This window comes from Rhinoderma darwinii, chromosome 5 (assembly GCF_050947455.1).
Source record: "Rhinoderma darwinii isolate aRhiDar2 chromosome 5, aRhiDar2.hap1, whole genome shotgun sequence".
NCBI classification, from domain to species: domain Eukaryota; kingdom Metazoa; phylum Chordata; class Amphibia; order Anura; family Rhinodermatidae; genus Rhinoderma; species Rhinoderma darwinii.
Window position 1 is genome coordinate 200,526,582 of NC_134691.1, and position 23,347 is coordinate 200,549,928.

The window sequence follows — 23,347 nt, forward strand, 5'->3', positions numbered from 1 at the left end:
ATCAAATACTTATTTCTCTGTGCACAATGCAAATAAATATATATAATTTTGACTATGTGATTTTCTGTTTTTTTTAAATATAATCTATCTCTCACTGGTAAAATTAACCTAGCCTAACAATTCTAGACTGTTCATGTCTTTGACAGTGGGCAAACTTACAAAATGAGCAAGGGATCAAATACTTATTTCCTTCACTGTATATAAACATATATATATATATATATATATATATATATATATATACATACACACACACACACACACACACACACACACTATGTATTATTACCATTATTACCATATATAAATCCATTTCACTTGCCTACAAAAATCAGTTGGCACACACCTGTGGTTTTGGCATTTTTATAAACACATATACCAGTGAACAATGACGCGTGGCATGTATGAACTCCTTATATCTTACAATTCTTTTGAGAAGGATGTCTTTTGTGCATAAGTCGTCTGCCCGAGTAAAGTCATCCTAATAAAAAAATTTAAAAAAGTCTATAATGTCTGAAAAGGTAGTAAGCAGCGGAGCTGTCCGGTTTGCACAATATTTGTTTGTGTAGTCATGAAAATAAAAAAGCATGGTTCTGCAAAGAGAGACTGTGCAAAAAAAAAAGAAAACTCATGAAAATTTAGGTCGTGGTAGCGAACAGGTTATAAGGAAATAAAATTGTATTACTATAAAAACGCATTTTATGTTCCATCTATTCAACACAGGAGTCTTGGGGTGTGCCCGGGAAATCCATACATGTATGTTTTGTAAGGTGTGCCAAGTTAGGTTACTGCCTCTTTAACCCCTTAATGAATTACCACGTAACTGTATGTGATAAGCGCTGAAGGGAAGAATGGAGAGGGCTCAGAGGCTGAGCTTGCTCCATACTTAGCGGGTGACGGCTGTGTAATATATCTGACACCTCACTGCAATGGGCGGAATCAAAGATCACTTTGATTCCGCCCATTTAACCCCTTAAATGCCGCTGTCAATCGCGGCATCTAAGGAGTTAGAAAGAGGGGGTGGCCCCCTCCAACAAATTGATAGGGGCCTGTCAAGATAACAATGTACTGCAATACATTAGTATTGCAGTATATAGTGCCAGCGATTCAACGATCGCTGGTTGAAGTTCCCAAGGGCACTAATAAAAATAAAAAAAATACAGTTAAAGTTTTTTAAATACATAAAATAATATATTAAAAGCTAAAAACAGAAAACCCTTTTCCCATTTTCCCCCAAACACAATGTAAAGAAAAATAAAACATTAACATATTTGGTATCATCACGTCCGTAAAAGTATGAACTATTACTATATAACATTTAACCCGCACAGTGAATGCCCTAAAAATAAAAATTATTAAAAACACCAGAATCACTGTTTTTTGGGCACGTCACCTCCCACAAAAGATTAAATAAAAAGTGATCAAAAAAATCTCATGGTACCATTCGGAACTCAGCTTGTCCCACAAAAAATAACCACTTATACAGCTCAATCGATATAAAAATAAAAAAGTTATGGCTCTCAGAATATGGCGACACAAAATAAATTTATTTTTTCCTTGTTAAAGTAGTAAAACATAAAACAACTATAGAAATTTGGTATCGCTGTAATCGTATTGACCCGTAGAATAAAGTTGACATGTCATTATTATCATTCCACCCCACAAATAAATGTTTTCCAGTACATTATATGGTACAAAAAAATGGAGTCATGAAAATCTACAACTTGTAAAAAACAAGCCCTCATACGGCTATATCGATGAAAAAATATTTAAAAATGGTATGGCTTTTAGAAGGTGGGGAGGAAAAAACAAAAGTGAAAATCCGGGGAGGGGCTGTGGAGTTGGACTGAGACAAGGCACCATGAAGAGTTGTATCCTTATTCTGTGTTACAGGTGGTCTAGAGCCCGCAATTATGTTATGTATATATGTTATTTGCACTGTGGTCAGGTTGTTAATAACCATGTAGTATAGCAACATGGCGGCGTCGTGATGTTATCCTTGGCAACATGTTGCAACGGCCAATATGCAGGGTTCTCATGACTGGAGATCATCGTAGTGACGTAGGACTCATTGGTGTTGTAGTTATGCCAGAGAGTAAAGTGGGTGGGGTGTAGGGCTCTATATAGGAAAGTGTCCCGCCCATGGGTGTCTTTGATTGGCGCAGGCCTGTGTGGCAACGCTTGTCTGTGCAGGATTAGTTACAGTTTAGCCCAGCTCCAGAGTATGGCTTCTGAGCGAAAGAAAGGGCATGGCCCCAGCATATCACTGTCAAGCAAAAGAGGAGGAGAGAGTGGAAAGCAGTGAAAAGGACAGTCAGTTTCCAGAGTATCGCTATTGAGAAAAAAAAGGAAGAGAATGTACAAGCATTGACAACAAGTAAGGTAAGAGGTCTATCAATCTAAAGGGACTTATTATTGGTGCGGCTGCAGAGGGTACCAGGAGGTAGCCCTAACATCAAGGTGTTGGAGGGAGAAGCCTCCCCTTGATTTGTACACAGTGAGAGAAATGGTGACTGCTCCTGGAGGGGTGACTCTAGAAAGTTAATGACTCAGAAAAGTGCAGCTGCCATCAACAGGACGAACTGGGACCAACTGTTTGAAGTTTATTGCAACTTCAGGAACACCCATAGTAAATATACGTCAACCTTTGCTGGTAATGGTGTAGAACCAACATACATTTACGTCCATTCTTTTTCTGTTGATTGTGTTGTGTACAGCAGCCCCAACACTCAGATCTAGATGTAACTAACAGCTTCTGAGCCTGGTGACATCATTGGGACCTGAGTGGTTCAGGTCGGTGGGGGACTGAGCACTGGAGACCCCCACCGATCGCTAAGCACTCAGGTGAGCTCTGAGCTGCTTCGTTTCTGATCGGCTTTTCTCAGAAAGTTGAGCATTTGGTGTACAAGCTCAACAGAAATTCTATAAGCCTGTACACTAATTGCTCGGCATTCCGAGAAAATCCAATCAGAAACAAAGTGGCACAGAACTCACCTGAGCGCATCTGCCGCTTTGTTTTAGCGATAGGTGGGGCTCTTAGTGCTCAGACCCCACCAATCAATACTTCTGACATGTCACTATGACATGTCAGAAGTTTTTTTAAAGTTTAGTTACACTTTAATGGTTGTCTGAGGAATTTTCTGCCACGCTGAATGCACTTGGGCATGCAAATCATCAAGATTGTCTACCGTTACAATTGCCGACCAATGACAACCCAGATGTACTCGATAGGAGACAAGTTCGAAGACGCTGCAGGCCATGGTAGCACGTTTAGGCCACGCAGACAGCTCATAGTAGCATGAGCAACACGCAGCCTGGCAATGTCCTATTGAAAAGCCGCTTCTGTGACACTTTGGAGAAATGGCCGTACCACTGCTTCCAGGACCAAATCAATGTAACACCGAGCTGTTAGTGTACCTGAAATTAAGACTAGAGTGGTCTGGCTACCGTACATTATGCCACCCACACAATAATCCCAGAAAAGAAGGACCGGTGTGACGTTCCCTTGTTAAGGCCTCTAAGTGGCGATGCCCACGTGGTCTCCAGACCAACCCTCAGCTATCATTACATCCAATCAAAAGCGGGACTCATCGCTGAAGAGGATAGACCTCCATTCCAGCCTCCATTGCTGTCTTGCTGTTGTGAAGGCTCTATGATAGCCTTCCAGTGCGGTGTCGTGTGTTCTAACTTTAGCTGGAGGTCTGGCTCGTAGCCCAATGTCGTGCAAACGCCCTCGGATGGTTTGTGTAGACACTGGTTGCCGCCCCAGGCTTGGGATGTGACGTCTAATTTCACTTGCAGTACAGAGTGGATCACTACGTGCCATTCTTCCAATCAGACTATCCGTCCGTGCAGAGGTTCGCCTCCGCGCACCTCTTGTGGTCATTCCCGTTCGATATTGTTCTCACAACCTCCGAGATAAGCAACGTTGAACAATGTAACATCTTGGCCTAGGTGCGTAGCGATCTGCCATAGCGATAAACCAACTGGCACTTCAACGAATAGGAGACATCGCACAATCATCCCACACAACTTGATATGATTTTTGAGGTTTCGTGTGGCTAAAAATCTTTGCTTTCAATCTGGCTTGTATGCCCCTCACACATGCCACAGATTGGATCCAGGGGTTGAAAATATGATCATTTGCACATCTTAGCGACATAGTTACATAGTTACATAGTTACATAGTTAGTACGGCTGAAAAAAGACACATGTCCATCAAGTCCAACCAAGGGAAGGGAAAAGGGAAGGAAAAATTTCTACACATAGGAGCTAATATTTTTTTGTTCTAGGAAATTATCTAACCCTTTTTTTAAAGCCATCTACTGTCCCTGCTGTGACCAGCTCCTGCGGTAGGCTATTCCATAAATTCACCGTTCTTACTGTAAAGAAGCCTTGTCGCCTCTGCAGCTTGAACCTTTTTTTCTCCAGACGGAGGGAGTGCCCCCTTGTTTTTTGAGGGGGTTTTACAAGGAACAGGATATCACCATATTTTTTGTATGTGCCATTAATATATTTATATAAGTTAATCATGTCCCCCCTTAGTCGTCTTTTTTCAAGGCTAAATAGGTTTAATTCTTTCAATCTTTCCTCATAACTTAAATTCTCCATGCCCCTTATTAGCTTCGTTGCTCTTCTTTGTATTTTTTCCAACTCCAGGGCATCCTTTCTATGAACTGGAGCCCAGAACTGAACTGCATATTCTAGATGGGGCCTCACTAATGCTTTGTAAAGTGGCAATATTACATCTCTGTCCCGCGAGTCCATGCCTCTTTTAATACACGACAATATCTTGCTGGCCTTTGAAGCAGCTGATTGACACTGCATGCTGTTATTGAGTTTATGATTTACAAGAACACCCAGATCCTTCTCAACAAGTGAATCCGCCAGTGTAGCTCCCCCTAGGACATATGATGCATGCAGGTTGTTGGTACCCAGATGCATAACTTTACATTTATCTACATTAAACTTCATTTGCCAAGTGGACGCCCAAACACTTAGTTTGTTTAAATCTGCCTGCAATTCACAAACATCTTCCATAGTCTGAACTATATTACATAGCTTGGTGTCATCTGCAAAAATAGAAATAGTGCTATTAATCCCATCCTCTATATCATTAATAAATAAGTTGAATAATAGTGGTCCCAGCACTGAATCCTGGGGTACACCACTTATAACCGGTGACCATTCAGAGAAGGAATCATTGACCACAACTCTCTGGATACGGTCCTTGAGCCAATTCTCAATCCAATTACAAACTATATTTTCTAAACCTATAGTCCGTAATTTACCCATTAGGCGTCTATGGGGGACAGTGTCAAATGCCTTTGCAAAGTCCAAAAACACTAAATCCACAGCGGCCCCTCTGTCTAGACTTCTGCTTACCTCTTCATAAAAACAGATTAGGTTAGTTTGACAACTTCTGTCCTTAGTAAAATCATGCTGGCTGTCACTTATAATGCTATTTATTGTCACATAATCCTGTATATAGTCCCTCAATAGCCCCTCAAACATTTTCCCCACGATGGATGTTAAGCTTACTGGTCTATAATTACCCGGGGAAGACCTAGAGCCCTTTTTGAAAATAGGCACCACATTTGCCCTGCGCCAGTCCCTTGGCACTATACCAGTCACTAGAGATTCTCTGAATATTATGAAAAGGGGGACAGAAATAACTGAACTAAGCTCTTTAAGAATTCTAGGGTGTAACCCATCTGGTCCCGGAGCCTTGTGCACATTTATTTTATTTAATTTAGCTTGGACCATCTCTACATTCATCCAATTCAGTATATCAACTGATATATTAACAGCACTGGCACCGGCTACATCAGCTGCTCTTTCTTCAGTTGTATATACAGAGCTAAAGAACCCATTTAGTAACTCTGCCTTCTCTTGATCCCCTGTGATCAACTCCCCATTACCATTATCTAGGGGTCCTACATGTTCAGACCTTGGCTTTTTTGCATTTATATGCTTGAAGAATTTTTTAGGATTTGTTTTACTATCCTTGGCCACCTGCCTTTCATTTTGTATTTTTGCTAATTTTATTACATTTTTACAGATTTTATTAAGCTCTTTATATTTTACAAAGGCTACAGCTGTACCCTCAGATTTGTATTTTTTAAATGCCCTTTTTTTGTCATGTATTGCCCCTTTCACAGAAGGTGTAAGCCATGTGGGGTTTAATTTGAGTCGTTTATACTTATTACCTGTAGGAATAAATTTTGCACTATAATAACTCAAAGTAGATTTGAAAATCTCCCATTTATCATTTGTTCCATTATTTGACATTAGTTCTTCCCAGTCCATATCCTGAATTGCAGCCCTCATCCTGGGGAAATTGGCTTTCTTAAAATTAAATGTTTTTGCCCTCCCAGCCTGCGTTTGTTTTTTACAGTATAGGTAAAATGTAACTATATTGTGATCACTGTTACCGAGGTTTTCACGAACATTGACATTCCCAACAAGATCTGCATTATTAGAAACGACCAGATCCAACAGAGCTTCACCTCTAGTCGGGTCTTCCACAAACTGGCCCATAAAATTTTCCTGCAACAGGTTGAGGAAATGTCTCCCCTTTGCAGTTGAAGCCGAACCATGACACCAATTAATATCCCGGAAATTAAAATCTCCCATTATCACTACAGTACCCGCCTGTGCAGCCCGCTCCATCTGTTTATATAGCTGAACTTCCATCTCCTCAGTTATATTGGGGGGTCTATAGATTACACCAAAAGTAATTTTTTCAGTGTTTACCTCCCTTTCTAGTTCCACCCACAAGGTTTCAACCTCCTCACAGTCTTCACCCACTATTGTCTCTTTCACACTCGCCTTCATATCACTTCTCACATACAGACATACACCACCACCTTTCCTATTTGTCCTGTCTTTACGAAAAAGTGTAAAACCCTGTAGATTTACAGCCCAGTCATGTGAAGAGTCCAGCCATGTTTCAGCAACACCAACTATATCTATATTTTCTTCCAGTATCAAGGCCTCCAGCTCCCCCATTTTACTTGCTAGGCTTCTGGCATTTGTGAACATACACTTTAACTTGCCTGTCAGTTTTTCACTTTTATTATCAGAAATGTGATTTGACATTAATCGGTCCTTTTTTATTTACACTGATGTTTTGTAACGAAAGGATCTCCTTATCCTGTTGTCCAGTCCTCTCCCCACATTCTGTTTCTCCCCCCACCAATATAGTCTGACCCCTCTCTAACCTGGCTACCCCTTTTTTTTCTACATTGACCTCCCTCCTCAGCCCTAGTTTAAATACTCCGCCACCCCAGCTAGAATTCTCTCCCCCACACTTGCTACTTTCTCGATTTGCATAACTTTACGGCTTGCCCTTCTTGGAGTTGCAATTTCAACATTGAGGAGTTTATATTTGGCATCATTTTCACAGGAGAATTAAGGAATACATTTTTGTTGTAAATAGGATTGTATTAACTACCTTAAAACAAAACACCCAAAAATATGACAAAGTATATTTTTTCCTGTTTCTGCCCATTTTTCCTTGAAGGGTTATTTCCAACTTTGACATTTATGGCATATCCACAGGATATGCCATAAATTTCTGATAGATGCGGGTCTCACATTTACCCGACACATTTACCCTGTCTCACATAGTGTGGCGGCCGCAGATTCCGAGCAGGGACTATTAAAGTGGGGGCTGTCCATGGCTCTCTCCATTCTACTTTATGGCGTTGCGGAAACAGCCCAGCAGTTTGCTGTAGAATAGAGTAAAGAAGAATGGGTGACCCCGTTCTCAATATAGGTGTGGCTCCCAGAGCTGAAACCCCATCTATGAGACATTTATGGCATATCCTGTGGATATGCCATACATTTTTGATATAAGAATCACCCTTTAAATAAGACAACAAAAAATATCAGATCTAATTTGGAAAAATAAAAAATATGACTGATCAGTAATAATTATCAAGTATTTAATTGTGTGTTCCAAATAACTTGGCTCATTAACTCCTTAAGGACGCAGCCTAGTTTTGGCCTTAAGGCTCAGAGCCCATTTTTAAAATCTGACATATTTCACTTTATGTGGTAATAACATCGGAATGCTTAAACCTATCCAAGCGATTCTGAGATTGTTTTTTCGTGACACATTGGGCTTCATGTTCGTGGTAAAATTTGGTCGATATATTCAGTGTTTATTGGTGAAAAATTGCAAAATTTAGAGAAAATTTTGAAAAAATAGCATTTTTCAGAATTTAAATGCATCTGCTTGTAAAACAGACGGTTATACAACCCAAAATAGTTACTAGTTCACATTTACCATATGTCTACTTTAGATTAGCATTGTTTTTTGAACATTATTTTATTTTTCTTGGACGTTACAAGGCTTAGAACATAAACAGCAATTTCTCATATTTTTAAGAAAAGTTCTGAAGTGGCTTTGAGGGGCCTATGTATTAGACACCCCCATAAAACACCCAATTTTAAAAACTAGACCCCCTCAAAGTATTAAAAACAGCATTTAGAAAGTTTTTTTTAACCCTTCAGGCATTTCACAGGAATTAAAGCAAAGTAGAGGTGAAATTTGCAAATTTAATTTTTCTTGCTGAATTTAAATTTTATTCAATTTTTTTTTCTGTAACACAGAAGGTTTTACCAGAGAAATACTACTAAATATGTATTGTCCAGATTCTGCAGTTTTTAGAAATGTCCCACATGTGTATCTAGTGCGCTCGTGGACTAAAACACAAGCCCCAGAAGCAAAGAAGCACCTAGAGCATTTTGAGGCCTCCTATTTATTAGAATATATTTTAGGCAGCATGCCAGGTTTGAAGAGGTGTTGAGGTGCCAAAACAGTAGGACCCCATTTTGGAAACTGCACCCCTCAAGGAATTCATTTATGGTTGTTGTTACCATTTTCACCGCACAGTTTTTTCACAGCACCTATTTGAATTGGGCTGTGAAATAAAAAAAATGACATTTTTTCCAATAAGATGTCATTTGTGATCAAAGTTTCTTATTTTCACAGGGAACAAAATACCCCATTTTGTTGCCCAATTTGTCCTTAGTGCGGCAATACCCCATTTGTGGTGATAAACTGTCATTTGGGCCCAAGGGAGGGCTCAGAAGGAAAGGAGCGCTATGTGTTTGTTGGAGTCCAGATTTTGCTGGATTGGTTTTCGGGTGCCATGTCGCATTTGCACTGCCCCAGAGGTATCAAAGCAATGGAAACCCACCAGAATTCACCCCGTTTTGGAAACTACACCCCTCAAGGATAAAAAAATTTGGTTGTTGTTACAATTTTGACTGCACAGTTTTTTCACAGCACCTATTTGATTGGGCTGTGAAATGAAAAAAAATTCATTTTTTCCAATAAGATGTCATTTTTTATCAAAATTTCTTATTTTCACAGGGAACAAAATACCCCATTTTGTTGCCCAATTTTTCCTGAGTGCAGCAATACCCCGTTTGTGGCGATAAACTGCCGTTTGGGCCCATGGGAGGCCTCAGAAGGGAAGGAGCGCTGTGTGTTCTTTGGAGTGCAGATTTTGCTGGTTTGGTTTTCGGGTGCCATGTCGCATTTGCAGAGCACCAGAGGTATCAAAGCAATGAAAACCCACCAGAAGTGACCCCATTTTGGAAATGACACCCCTCAAGGAATTCATTTATGGGTTTTGTGACCATTTTGACCCCATAGTTTTTTCACAGAACTTATTTGAATTGGGCTGGGAATTAAAACAAAATAATTTTTTTCCAATAATATGTTGTTTTGGCTGAAAATGTCTTATTTTCACAAGAAATAAAATACCCCATTCTGTTGCGCAATTTGTCCTGAGTGCAGCAATACCCCACTTGTGGTGATAAACTGCCGTTTGGGCCCATGGGAGGGCTCAGAACGAAAGGACCACCATTTGGCCTACTGGGGATTTTCTGGAGCGAAGTCATGTATGCAGAAGCACCTGAGGTACCAGTACAGTTGAAACCCCCAAGAAGTGACCCCATTTTAAAAACTACACCCTTGAGGCAATCATCTAGAGGTGTAGTGAGCATTTTGACCGGAGACATACACCCCATAAACTGTAATGTGGGTTCTCCTGGGTATGGCAATACCATCCATGTGGCTGTTATCAGCTGCCTGGGCACACAGCAGGGCCCAGAGGGGAAAGACGAGGGGGATAAGCTGTGCGGAGTACATCAGGGTAAGTAAAATTGGGGTAAATTATAAACCAAGGCATGTATGATAAATTTTAACACACTCTTTCATACAGAGCTCTGGTTTTTCGGGACACGTGTCACATTGATATATTGTGTCCTCCCTTATCCCCCTCTTATAGCAGACTTTGCACCTCTTTTGACTTTTTTACTTCTTGCCAGTTTGGGGAACTTCTCCTGGAAAGTGTTGCCCTTCTATGATGCGTGTGGCCTCGCTTCCAGAAGTACTGGGTGCCACCCCTTCTTGGTCCCTAAAGATTAGGTTCTTGATAATCACCTTTTGAAATTCCAGGAAAGTTCCCCTCTGGCCTCTACATCGACGTAGCACGTACACATTGTACAAAGCCATCGTTATGATGTGCACGGCCAGCTTCTAATACCACACCGCATGGCGCTATAGGGCTTCAGGACTTGATCTGACAAGTCCACCCCTCCCATGTACCATTTAAGCCCCGATACCCCTGAAGACGCTACATCTGTAGCGAAACATGTCGGGGGGGCTCTCTTTGAAATTTTAAATCCAAGTCCTTGCTGACTACTAATAATCAAACTCAAGCTTTGCGGCCGCTGGCACTCTGTATTCCCTTAACAGAATTGTCAACATTGCACTATGCTGATCGGCGTCAGCCTTGGACCTGACTCTTTTAATTTCTATATAGTCTGTGTTTTGCTATAATTGCACAATAAAACGTTGTTATTTTATTCATTATTGTTAGTTGGAAAACAGGGCTTCTGTTGCCGGCAGGCATCTTTTGTATTGATCTCTACGTGCCCACCAACTATTGGGGTCCATTTCTCTAGTATTTGCTCCTTTTTTATTACGCACCATGTTCGGTTTGAAGAGGTCTTGTGGTGCCAAAACAGTGGAAAACCCCAAAAGTGACCCCATTTTGGAAACTAGACACATTGAGGAATTCATTGCAGTTTTCATGGGGTGCATGTGACTTTTTGATCAGTTTTTATTCTATTTTTAGGTGGCGTGGTGACTAAAAAACAGCAATCCTATTATTGTTTTTTTATTCTATTTTTTTTACAGCGTTCACCGTGCGCTATAAATGACATTCACTTTATCCTGCGGGGCGATACGATTACGGCGATACCATATGTTTATAGTTTTTTTATGTCTTATGGCGTTTGCACAATAAAATACTTTTTGTAAAATATCATTTACTTTTTGTATTACCTTATTCTAAGAGCCAGAACTTTTTTATTTTTCAATCAAGAAAGCCGTGCGTGGACTTATTTTTTGCATAACGAAGTGTAGTTTCGATCAGCACCATTTTTAGGTACATGCGACTTTTTGATCTCTTTTTATTCCATTTTTTGGGAGGTGAAGTGACCAAACAATTGTGATTCTGGTACGGTTTATTATTATTTTCTTTTACGGCGTTCACCACGCGGGATAAATAACGAAATAATTTTGTAGTTCAGGACGTTACGGACGCGGCGATACCAATTATGTATAGTTTATTTGTTTGTTTATATATTTTTATTAATAATAAAGGACTGATAAGGGAAAAGGGGGGATTTTTACTTTTATTACTTTTATTTTCTTATTTTTAACTTTATTACTTTGTCCCACTAGGGGACTTGAGGGCAGGAGGCCCTGATCGCTATTCTAATACACTGCACTACATGCGTTTGGTGTCCGGTTGCCATAGTTACAATCGCTGGCCGCTATCGTGTAGCAGGCCGGCAATTGTAGCTTAACCCCTAAAAAGCCGTGATCGCTATTGAACACGGCTTTTAAGGGGTTAATCAGCGGGGACACAGCGATCGGTCAGCAGCTGTCACAGCTCCTGCATGTGTCGGGAGGACGGCCGAAATGGCCGTTACTCCCGGGACGTAATATTACGTCGCTGAGCGCAAACGTATTGGTTAGCACGGCGGAATATTACGCCGCTGAGCGAGAAGGGGTTAAGGTTGAGTAAATAACTGATAATACTGATTAAATATAAATTGTTTGTTCCAGGGTCCTTTCTATGTTCTTAACTCTTTAGTGATTAGCCTAGTTTGGGACTCATGAGAGAATGATTTTTTTTTTCTGTTTTTTGTTCGCCACATTTAAAAAGTATAATTTATTTTTTTTCTGTAGACATAGCCGTGTGTGGGTTTGTTTTTCACGGGACAAGTTGTATTTTAGAATTGCAGCATTATGGGTTATAAATTATTTATTGATTATCTTTTATTAATTAAAAAAAACAACTGAAATTTCGCCATTCTTCTTTGCTTGTTAAATTTCTGCCATTTTCCACGTGGTGCAAATAACATAATAACTTTATTCTGTTTGTCATTATGACAGCGGCATTACCAAATTTATATAGTTTTTTTTAATGTTTTACAACTTATGCAAAATAAAAACAAGTTTTTTTTAAAAGTATTTGAGCCATAACTTTTTTATTGTTCCGCCAATGTAGCTGTATGAAGGCTTTTCTTTTGCGGTATATATATGACTTTTTGATGGCTTTTTATTGCATTTTTGGAAGGCGGGATAAACAGAAAACAGGAATTATGGCTTTTTTAAAAATGTTAATTCTTATGGTGTTCACAGTGTGGGTTAAATAACGTAATTGTTTTATAGGTCGGGTTGTTACGGATGCGGCAATACCAATTATGTGTAGTGTTTTAAAAAAAATAATTGTTTTTTCATTATAAAGCATTTTAAAAAAACAGTTGGTTTTAAATTGTTTTTTACTTGGGATTTTTCTTTTACTTATTATTGACTTTGATTAAACACTTTTTTTTTACTTCTTTCTTAGTCCCACTATGTAACTTTTTTATGCAATCATTTGATCGCTTTTATAATACACTACAATACTTCTGTATTGCGGTATATTATGCCTGTCAGTGAAAAACTGGCAGACATTCTATTAGAATATAATCTATTAATACATTATAATAAGCATACACTGAAGACAGTCCTGGGGCCTTTAATAGGACCCTGGCTGCCATGGGGTGACAGAGGGAGCCCCAGTAAAACCACAATGGGGACCACGGCATTTAAGTAAAACGGGCAGAATCAAAGGTAACTTCAATCCCAACCGTTAGAGTAAGAGCCTGTCTTTAGAAAGCCCAAAACCTGCACTAGCCGGTAGGGGCCAAGCTTATGACATTGAGCCGTGAAAAGACATCACTGTGGCATAAGTAGACTTAATGTCTGCCAAAATGTTTATGGGCGATTACTAAGGGGTAAAAAAAAATCAGGGTCAGAAATCCTAAGACATATATCTTAGTCCCCCACTCTCCCAAAAATATATATTTTTTTATATACTATATATATATATATATATATATATATGCATACAAACATACACATATACACAGTGTATATATATATATATATATATATATATATATATTACCTTGCAAAAGTATTAAACCCCCTTGGTGATTTTCCTGTTTTGTTATACTACAAACTGGAATTAAGATTTTCAATTTGATTTTATGTAATGGACCTGAAAAAATATGCACCATCAAAATGGAAGGCATGTTGTGTAAATCAAATAGTACAAACCCCCAAAAATCCATTTTATTTCAAGATTGTAATGCAACAAAACAGGAAAAGCACCAAGGGGGTGGGGAATAGTTTCACAATGCACTGTATATGTATAACAAAGACAACTTTTAGAACACATGACATGCTTAGATATGTACACCGACTTAGCAGAAAACTATCTATAGATATTACTTGATGATGGAAAGCAAAGTTTTGGATACAGTTTCTAGGTCACACAGAAGACTTCCCCCGAAATAATTTTCCCTGTCATAAAAATTATAATAAATATACCTCTAAATAATACAGACTCCTAATATTAATCAGACCCCAGACCAGACCCCAAAATTAAAATCAAACCTCAGACCAGACAAGGCGTCATGTGTCCTATCGCACACTACGACCTGACGAGGACCAGTGAGTTATTACACTGGTACTCACTGATACCCTGGGACAATCTTAATCAAATCCAGTGCCATTATATTCAACTATAGCCACGTCCTGAGGATGCAGATACAGTTCACAGGACGGATCTTTTAAATGCAACCTGTCAGTCAAAAAAATGTACAAGGGTGCCGCCACAATAACCCTGTATAAATGTTCACTTTTAATGTATAAACTTAAAGATAAAAGTTAATATAACAAACAGCGAAAAGAAAACATCTATTGATATGAACAAAAATATAAAGATATGAAAAAAACCGAACAATGAGACTTTAAAAAGTTCACTTTGTTGGACATGTGAGTAAGACAACCCATTTTCAAGTTGTGGGCTCGAACTAAAGTTGATTACAAAAAGTCTGTGTTCATCTGTGGCTTTTGCCACGACAGTGTCACATTTTTTTAAGAAATAAAGAGAACATTTATTTTCCTGTCATTTTTAAATAATAATGCATAAAAAACAGCATATAGACTATCTCGAATAGACGCTTATTTGCGTCAGTATACAGTTTAATGAAAGCCATGTCTCATCAAGATTCTATGTCTGGGAAAATATTCAAAATTTAACATCTTATATGAGTAGAGATAATAAGATGCCATAATCACAGTAAGCACGCTATACAATCTTATATAACAAAGTTTAATAAAACATATTGGAGGAACTTAGTGTTTGCTGTTAATATGAAATATGTAATCACTTCAAGTGTATCCCATGAGACAATTATAATGATGATCATATTGGATATTTTTCTCTCTCATTAGTACCTCGTACTGTGTGGAGTGTTTGTTTAAGGCAAACATTTTTGATGAATTCCCACATTATTCTTTCAAATTTACTATATATGGCTTAAGTTACAGCGAGAAGTGTGGCCAGGCATATTTATATGAATCACATAGTAAATAATAACAGGATGACTGCCTTAAAATGATATAAAATGCAAAAATCATGAATAGTGAAGGTCTCAAACTGTGTAGATACAGAATAAGGTAATAAACAATCCGTTCTGATTTATGTCTTAATTTATCTTTGTCACGATGGTGGTCAGTGCTGGACATTCACTTGAAACATCTGGCTGCTATTCATGTTGCACTACATCATATATAGTACTGTCTATGAATATGAAGTACATTTCTATTACTTCTGCATATGACCCATACCACACAAAGTATTAAGATTAACTGTATATTGCTATCTAGTAGCTGTGGCGACCAGCCACATGGCCATTAGTTATTGCTATCCTGCATCTGTTATTCATATAGAAGATAAAAATGACTATTAAAATGGTAACAGAATATTAGGTTTCAGACAAGAAAATAACAGGGCATTATGGGCATTTACTAATGTAAACCTCTGTAAATGAAATATAAAGCATTTGATATTGAGAATAATATTAACATGGAGTGAAAATGTTACCGTCATGATAGCATACCTACCAACTTTTAGCAATCGTAACGGGGTAACAACTCCTGCATTGTGCGAAGTGCTCCATGGCAATTTCTGTTAATGCTAAGCCATGTCTTTAAACCAGCCAAATCCCTGACCATGCACTCTCCGTTCCATTTGTGCCCCCACACAGCATAATGCCCCTGTATTGCCTGCAAACAGTATCATGCCCCCATAGTGCCTCCATACAGTATCCTGTCTTAATAGTGCCCCCCCACACACAATATCATGCCACACACATTCAGTATAATGCCCTCATCGTGCTCCCACACACAGTATAATTCCCCCAAAGTGCCTCCCCACATAGTTTAATGCCGTCACAGTGCCTCCTCACACAGTATAATGCCCTCATAGTGCCTCCCACACAGTATTATGTCCCCATAGTGCCTCGTAAAATAATATAATAAATACTAACCTAGCACCGTTCACAGAATGAATGGAGGAGATCCCTCCGCAGGGCTCCTCTGGTCTTCACTGTGTGTGGCTTGGCACAGCTAGGCGCAATGACGTCACTGCATCGCGTCTGTCTGCGCCAAGACATCTCCAGTATGGTGTCACAAAGTGAATAGTGGAGCAGGGAGCTGTTATCTCCCTGCCCCACCATTGAATTCAACTGTATCTGCGTCCTGAGAACGCAGATACAGATGAAACTGGGACATGCCGCAGGCCTCCCAAGACAGCGGGCCATCCTTTACTGTCCCGCTGGATCCAAAACTGTTGGGAGGCATGTAACTGACATCCTTCCATTATTAACATTATTGATCAGCCCCAATGTACTGTACATTCCTAAAATATATATATATATATAGCTACACGTTTCCTAAGCTTGTTTGATATTACTTTCTCCATGTTTTAAATAAAGCTACATTTTTAGGATAAACTTGATAATTATCGAACACACACATTGATATCTTATTATCCCAAGTTTAGATCTGTTCTACTAATATGTGTAACTTAAACATCTTATGCTCAGATGGGTGAATGATTTTTGCATAGATCAGGTGTAACGACAGATATAACAAATTTTACAGATCTATTTGTGTGTCAGCAATTCATTAACGCCTACAGACTTCTAACAAGATAAATGGCAAATAGATTGCTGGCTACGACTAACATTGTGACCAAGGAAGTATTGCTGTACCATAGAAAGCACTTATATAGGTCTCCAAATCTTTGTACATGGTCTTCAAACAAAGTTCGTTGTACAGACTTACAAAAGTGTTAATGTTCTTGATTCTGCTTTCAGACTTTCAGGGTAGTGCACAATATCATTAGGCCATCACTATAAAACCTCATGGTCGTATTATGAATCCATGATGTACGGATGGATATATGGATATGGTTTTTGATAGATCAGACAAGCTTTGCAAGCTGCACTTTTCTGTCCTAAAAATAGTATCCAGCCATAGCAGAGTGAAATGGGGAATTTTCTTTATTTTTACTGAATTACCTCAGATTCAGTTCACTATTTTTTTCCGCAAATGATAAAATGATATGAAGCAGCAAAGAAAACCTATTGGTTATGAAGGTGCTTGTGATGGTTTGCTAGAAGAACATGCATACACTTTGTACGTTTGATAAAATGTACAATGATTGCTCATTTACTATTATCTTACCTGTATCGAACATGTTCAATGGTATCATGGGTCAGTCTGCTGCTTAAATTGTTACTGTGAGGATTACCTGAAAAATGTAAATGTGTGTGTAATATTAGCATTTCTAGGACTTCTTTTTTGTTCTAATAAGTAACCAGTTCAATAGGAAATAACACAAACTGGGTTTACCACATTACAAAGCGATGTAATACATTTTTACCACCAATCTCCTAATGAAGGTTTAATTGTGGTTCACTTACAGTAGTTCGAAGCAGTCACCCAATTAAAACAGGTTAACTAAAAATAAATAAATAAACATAAATCTGGCTGATCACCAGAGCTTAGAGAAGTCATACCTGTGGTGATCAGCTGATTACCAGGCCAGCTTCCATTTAAAAAAAGATAAAATTTGGATATTGCTGCTGGTGCGGTTAGTCATATTTGGGGTTTGAAAATATATTTAAATGTATAAAATGTACAAATGTCCAATAAAGATGGAATCATTATTACACAGTTATAAATCCATCAGTTTTATTCCGTCTAAAAGCAACGCTTTTAAAACCGGACCAGTCTCGTCATCGGCAGGTACAATACCCAAATTTCCTAATTTTATCAATTTTCTATACCGATAGACTCAAGCGTTCCCTGAACGGATTTCAGGCTGCAGCTCGGCGACAACGTTAAACGCTTCAGGACGATGTGCTTCTAGCACAATGCATCCAGGTTAGCATAACCAACTGCACTACGACCCCTCTTAAACCCATTGGATGATGCAGTATGTGTGCTTTGTGTTTCTTTTTAAGATCTATTTACATTAACCCCTTTATTTAATTTAAATAAAAACATTTATATTGATCTTTATTACACTGACCCTCCCCCTTCAACAATCCCCTCTAGACCAAATAGAAAACCCTTTATTAATACAGTAAAGATTCTTATGTTGAACCAGCTGCTCCTGGGTGAATATGTAAGTATTTCTCAGATAAAATACTTTTTCAAAAATAATCAATTCGAAGGCTCATCTTCCTTATATATTTAATATTGGAACCTCCGGAGACATTCACCATTATAATAAAAAAAAAAAAATGCCATCATCATTAACAAAAACTACCAGTATACTGTATGTTGAATCTTTCAGTTATGTCTTTTAACCCCGAATACAAATAGTTGGATCAATGTAATAAAAAAAAAAAAAAGCACTTTCTAAGTATTCTACCTCCTGCCAGTATTGAAATTGCTTGGGACAACCCAGAGCAAGTGAATCCAATTAGCAATATTTTCTTGCTATTTTGGGCACTTAGAATAATTTTTAACCTCCATTATGTGTAGACGTATAGGGAACAAATGGAGCCTATTAATAATAGACCACAGGGAAACCATATAGAAAGGATTAAAAGAAATGTCATTGGATATCTCCTATATGGCCCAAATCCTTCTCCTATCTAACACCACTTGGGAGTGATTATGGAGAGAAGGCTCCAAGGTCAGCAATAAAAATTTTTTTAATTAACCCTCTATAAATTGAAGAGAAATCCAATGTATTAATCGTCTGATTCCCGAGTTTAAGTGAGGCCTTGTTGTAAAATTGGGAACTTGGATCCCCTAAAGGGTTATTTATTCCACAAAATGTGATGGCATATCACGAGGATATGCCATCGCTTTGTGATCAAGAGGGATCTAACTGCTGGACCACCCCCCCCCCAATCCTAAGATTGAAGGGGATGCAGCACTGGTTTAGTGCTGTTTCTCTTTCTTAGCTTTCCCCTACACTGAGGCACTCCTGGCCCCTGCTATGCAGTGATTTGCACCACTGTTCCATTCCTTTGCCAGAGATCACTAAGTTATCTTCCCTCCTCAACCAAACGATACACTACTCAGCAAAGTCCTACTCCAGAGCTGTGCTTCCTTCACCTCTTTTAATCGACATGCTAAAATCTCACTATTTCAGTGCTATAGATTTGCTATTTGCAAAGGGTACGTAGAGATAAACTAAAATGATAGATTTATAAAATAGTTTTTTTAACTTGTTTTATTGAGCACATAACATAGCATAAAACATTCAAGGTACAGCAAGTAACAGGTCCAAAAGCAGCAGTTCAAGTAGTACATCATACATAATGGTCATATAGGTGAGATAGAGAAGGAAAGTTGCACAAGTCATCTAAACATCACAAGGTGCAAAGATGCAACCTAACATCGCATAAGTACCTGGAGACGGTCAGTGGAGGAGCGTAGAGTGCCGTGGGATTCAAAGTGAAATGCAAAGTACACCATGGTTTCCATACCTCAGGACATTTCTGGTGTTTATCCCATTAGTGACCGCCAATACGCCTTTTCACGGTGGCCACTAGTGGGCTTTATTCTGATGCGTAAGCCTTTTTACGGCGCTGCATCAGGATAAGTAAACAGAGCAGGGAGCTGTCAAATCTCCCTGCTCTCAGCTGCCAGATGTAGCTGAGAGCTTGGGGCATCCCTGCTCGAACGTGTGAGATCAATATAAGTATCGATCTCACGCGTTTAACCCCTCAGATGCGGTGCTCAATAGCGTGCGCCGAATATGAGTTGTTTTGGAGAGAGGGAGGGAGCTCCCTCTCATCGCACTGACACCCGGCGATAAGATCGCCGAGTGTCTGTGTTGAATTCACAACTGGTGTTACAAATAGCTCATGGAAATGTAATGTATAAAAAGGAAATAATATGAAACCCTATGCTGATATTTAGAACATAATATATATAAATTCTGCTCTTAAATTATTAGGGGATGCAAAACAGAAATTCGGTTTACGCTATATTCTTTTCATTGGATTACTGTTTAATTTGACAAAGTATCTTAACCACCATCCATTTATTCAGATAAGAAGGAATGCCTGTATTGTATATATATTCAATGTAGAAGTTCCAAAGACAATGTATACCTTGAAAAGTGATAAACTCAAGAGACGGTCCTTTATGTTCAGTCTGGAGTGTACATATTAAAATGCCTTAATTAAATACAGTACTTAAAGTGTGTTGTGAACGTATATAATGAAATTCCATATTTCAGACTGTAAATGATCATGTTTCAAAGGACAATTCTTATGACTACGTAGAGGTTACAAGATAGCATTCACACTGTAGAATCCTTTCAATTAAAAAGCAGATGTTCTGAAATGTATCCCTATAAATCTTCAGACTTATGTCAGGAAAGCTATTATAGCTCGGCTGCAAATTACATTTACATTAATCAGTGCTCATTAAAGAAAACGCTACAGAAAAACATTAAAGGGAACTTATTTAAAAAACCATCGCAGTGCTCTGATGATATTGGAAAAAAAATACTTATCCCCTTACCATAAACATTTTCGGACAAATCAGCCATAAACGATTGAAGAAGACTTTTAGGAAATAGTGTAGTACCAATGTGATCGAGGTACGTTACATCTGAAAAAAAAGACAAAAAATTATTTTAAAAAACAGTGACTTGGATATTATAAAGACAAGGTTTCAATTTATTTTCATAGGTATTACTACTAGTACAATTTTACTTTTTATTAAAAAGGGTTAGCTTCTTTAATTAACCCGGGAATACCGGTTACTCCTCACAATGATCCCTGACACTTAGCTGTTATGAGTGGAGGAAGTGTCCCAAAGCATTTAGAAAGAAGTGACATCAAAATCAAGGGGTCATCTGTGTAATGAACATAGAAACACTGGATCCACCAGTCAAACTACTCCCGCTATTACCTCTATAAAGTCGAAGGCTGGAATCATACATGCAGTTTTTTGTTTTTTTTTATACAAACACAGGAGTGGATCCAGATGATAGGAAAATTATAAAGAAAAAACGAATATGTCTACTCTTGTGTGATTTTAGCCTAACCGTACATAAGAAAAGTAGTTGTCCCCATTGAAGAAGTTCAAAAAGAACAATATTAAAGTTCTATGGGATATATTACATTGAGACTGCAAACAACAAGTGACTCTGCGAACTTGTCCATATGACAATGCTTTTGGCCATTGATGTGTGTCTAAATTGTCTAAATCGTGATCAAGATAATGTCCATAATCTAACAACGGCAGTTGGAACATGAACTTAGCAATTATGATCCACGTCAGTGTCAAACAATAACAAATAAATTAAGACAACAGTACACAATGATATAACTAAAGAATGATATATTACAGTTCACATCTGTGTTGGAGGCTCCTTTAAGGGCCTCCGTCGCAGATCTGGCTGAAAATACTGGAAACAATAGTGCAGCATGCTGCGCTATTGTTTCTGCTAAAACCATGGACACCCCGATGGAACCCGTTAAAGTCAATGGGTTCCGTCGGCTGCCGGTGGTGTCCATCGCATAACAGAACCAGCGCTTCCAGTGTTTTCTGATGGAGAAATACAACAGAAATACCAATGCAGATGTGAACAGGCCCTCATTTTGTTGAAGTTTAATACAGGCTTAGAGGACCATAAATTTACACCTACAAGTGGATTGTTTGCTGACAAAAAAAATTATTTCGATTACTGATTACGTCACAGCTCCTCTAAATGGAACTCACGCATCACATACACTTTAGTAAAGCCACAGGGCTACAGAGCATAAAAAACACATAGATAAATAAAAGGGTTTTCAGGTATTTCCTTTTGAAAATCCTCTTGCACACAACCAATGTGCCAATCCGGCCGTTTTTAACAGCATCCGAGTGGCACCCGATTGTCTTCACTTTAGCGGGTGAATCAGGTCTGTGAAATCTGACCCGATTCTCCAATCAGAGGAAAGATAGGACATGTTCTATCTTTCCACGGATCACTGACGGGACTCGGCCGGCGCACGCGCTCGTGTGCATGAGGCATAAAGGAGTTACTACTATCAAGGTGTTCGTGAGTAGATGACAAATGAAATACCATTTTATTGAATTGTATAATACAAGCAGCTATTGATTTTTTTTATTTTTTTTTATATTTCATAAACATGCATTTTATATGTAGCTTCTTTTTTTATCAAACAAAAACTGCAGAAAATCTTCCCAGACTCTCTTGTTTCTAAATATAAGTGCCTGAGGCAGTATACGAACCAAAGCTCCGCTCTTAATTAGAGATCCCTAGTGTTATTTCAATTGAAGTCACCCTGTGGTCAGCATATATAGATTAATTGCATGCTATTCAATTCACTCTAGCAGTTACAAGTACAGCATAGTGGTAGCCTGCATATAAGTATATCTATTACTGAATGTGCTATGCTCACGTTGCTAGTCTTGCAGCTACGAACATAGATCGTATGTAATTATTCTATCATATAATGAGAGTTTTTACATTTCAACTTTAATCGGACTAAAAAACATAGAAAACTGAGTGAAAGTGAATTAGCATCAATTGATGTGTTATTTACACACACTTTTAGTTCAATGCAAATAATCACCACTTCACACGGCATGCTGTGCTTCACTTAGTGAACAATAATGAACATTACAGGAGAATCCAAACCAATTTCTAAACTATGTAAAGAAGGAAAAGCCTACTTCTTCAGGATTATTGCATGCACCTGCTTTTCTGTATTTAAAAGCGCCATAGACTAATAAGTTGCATCGCAGCAAACACACACATTACTTTGCAATTTATTGTCAATATTTATTAAAATAACATTGAAATATAGCACCAGAAGGAATTTAAACATTTTTTGTGCACGTTTTAATTACGGACTTTCCAACTTTTAAGAATAATATAAGAGCTGTTCATGTAAAATCAGTGCAAATTATGTATTGTTCATACTCTCAGGTGCACAGCGGGCAAAAAAGAAACTGATAAAATGCAAAAACTAGAGGTTGATTCATATAAAAGAATGAGAATGAGTCTTTTCTCACTAGTTCCAGTGACAGATATTGACATTAGATCTAAACAAAGCATGCTGAGGCTATGTTCACATCTGCGTCAGGGCTCCGTTCCATCGTTCTGTCGGAGCTTTCCGTCAGAACGGGGCCCTGACTGATACAAACTGAAACCAAACTTTTCCGTTTCCATCACCATTGATTTCAATGGTGACGGATCTGGTGCCAATGGTTTCAGTTAGTCTCTGTTGTGCAAGGGTTCCGTCGTTTTGACCGGATTAATACCGTGGTCGACTATGGTATTCATCCGGTCAAAACGACGGAACAGATGTGAACGATCTGATGCAGATGTGAACGAAGCCTAACCTGTATATACGCTTCTGTTTG

The 23,347-nt window shown here is 38.5% G+C and overlaps 1 protein-coding gene across 1 annotated transcript in view; it reads right to left on the minus strand.

Annotated features, from left to right (window-relative positions):
- MOCOS (molybdenum cofactor sulfurase) overlaps positions 1-23,347 on the minus strand; it is a 442,257-nt gene that overhangs the window by 372,521 nt on the left and 46,389 nt on the right. Inside the window, exons 2-3 of the mRNA XM_075828507.1 lie at positions 20,489-20,578; positions 17,180-17,246 (exon numbers count right to left, since the gene is read on the minus strand). Of these exons, the coding sequence (XP_075684622.1) occupies positions 17,180-17,246; positions 20,489-20,578 (157 nt within the window). The remainder of the gene's footprint in view (positions 1-17,179; positions 17,247-20,488; positions 20,579-23,347) is intronic.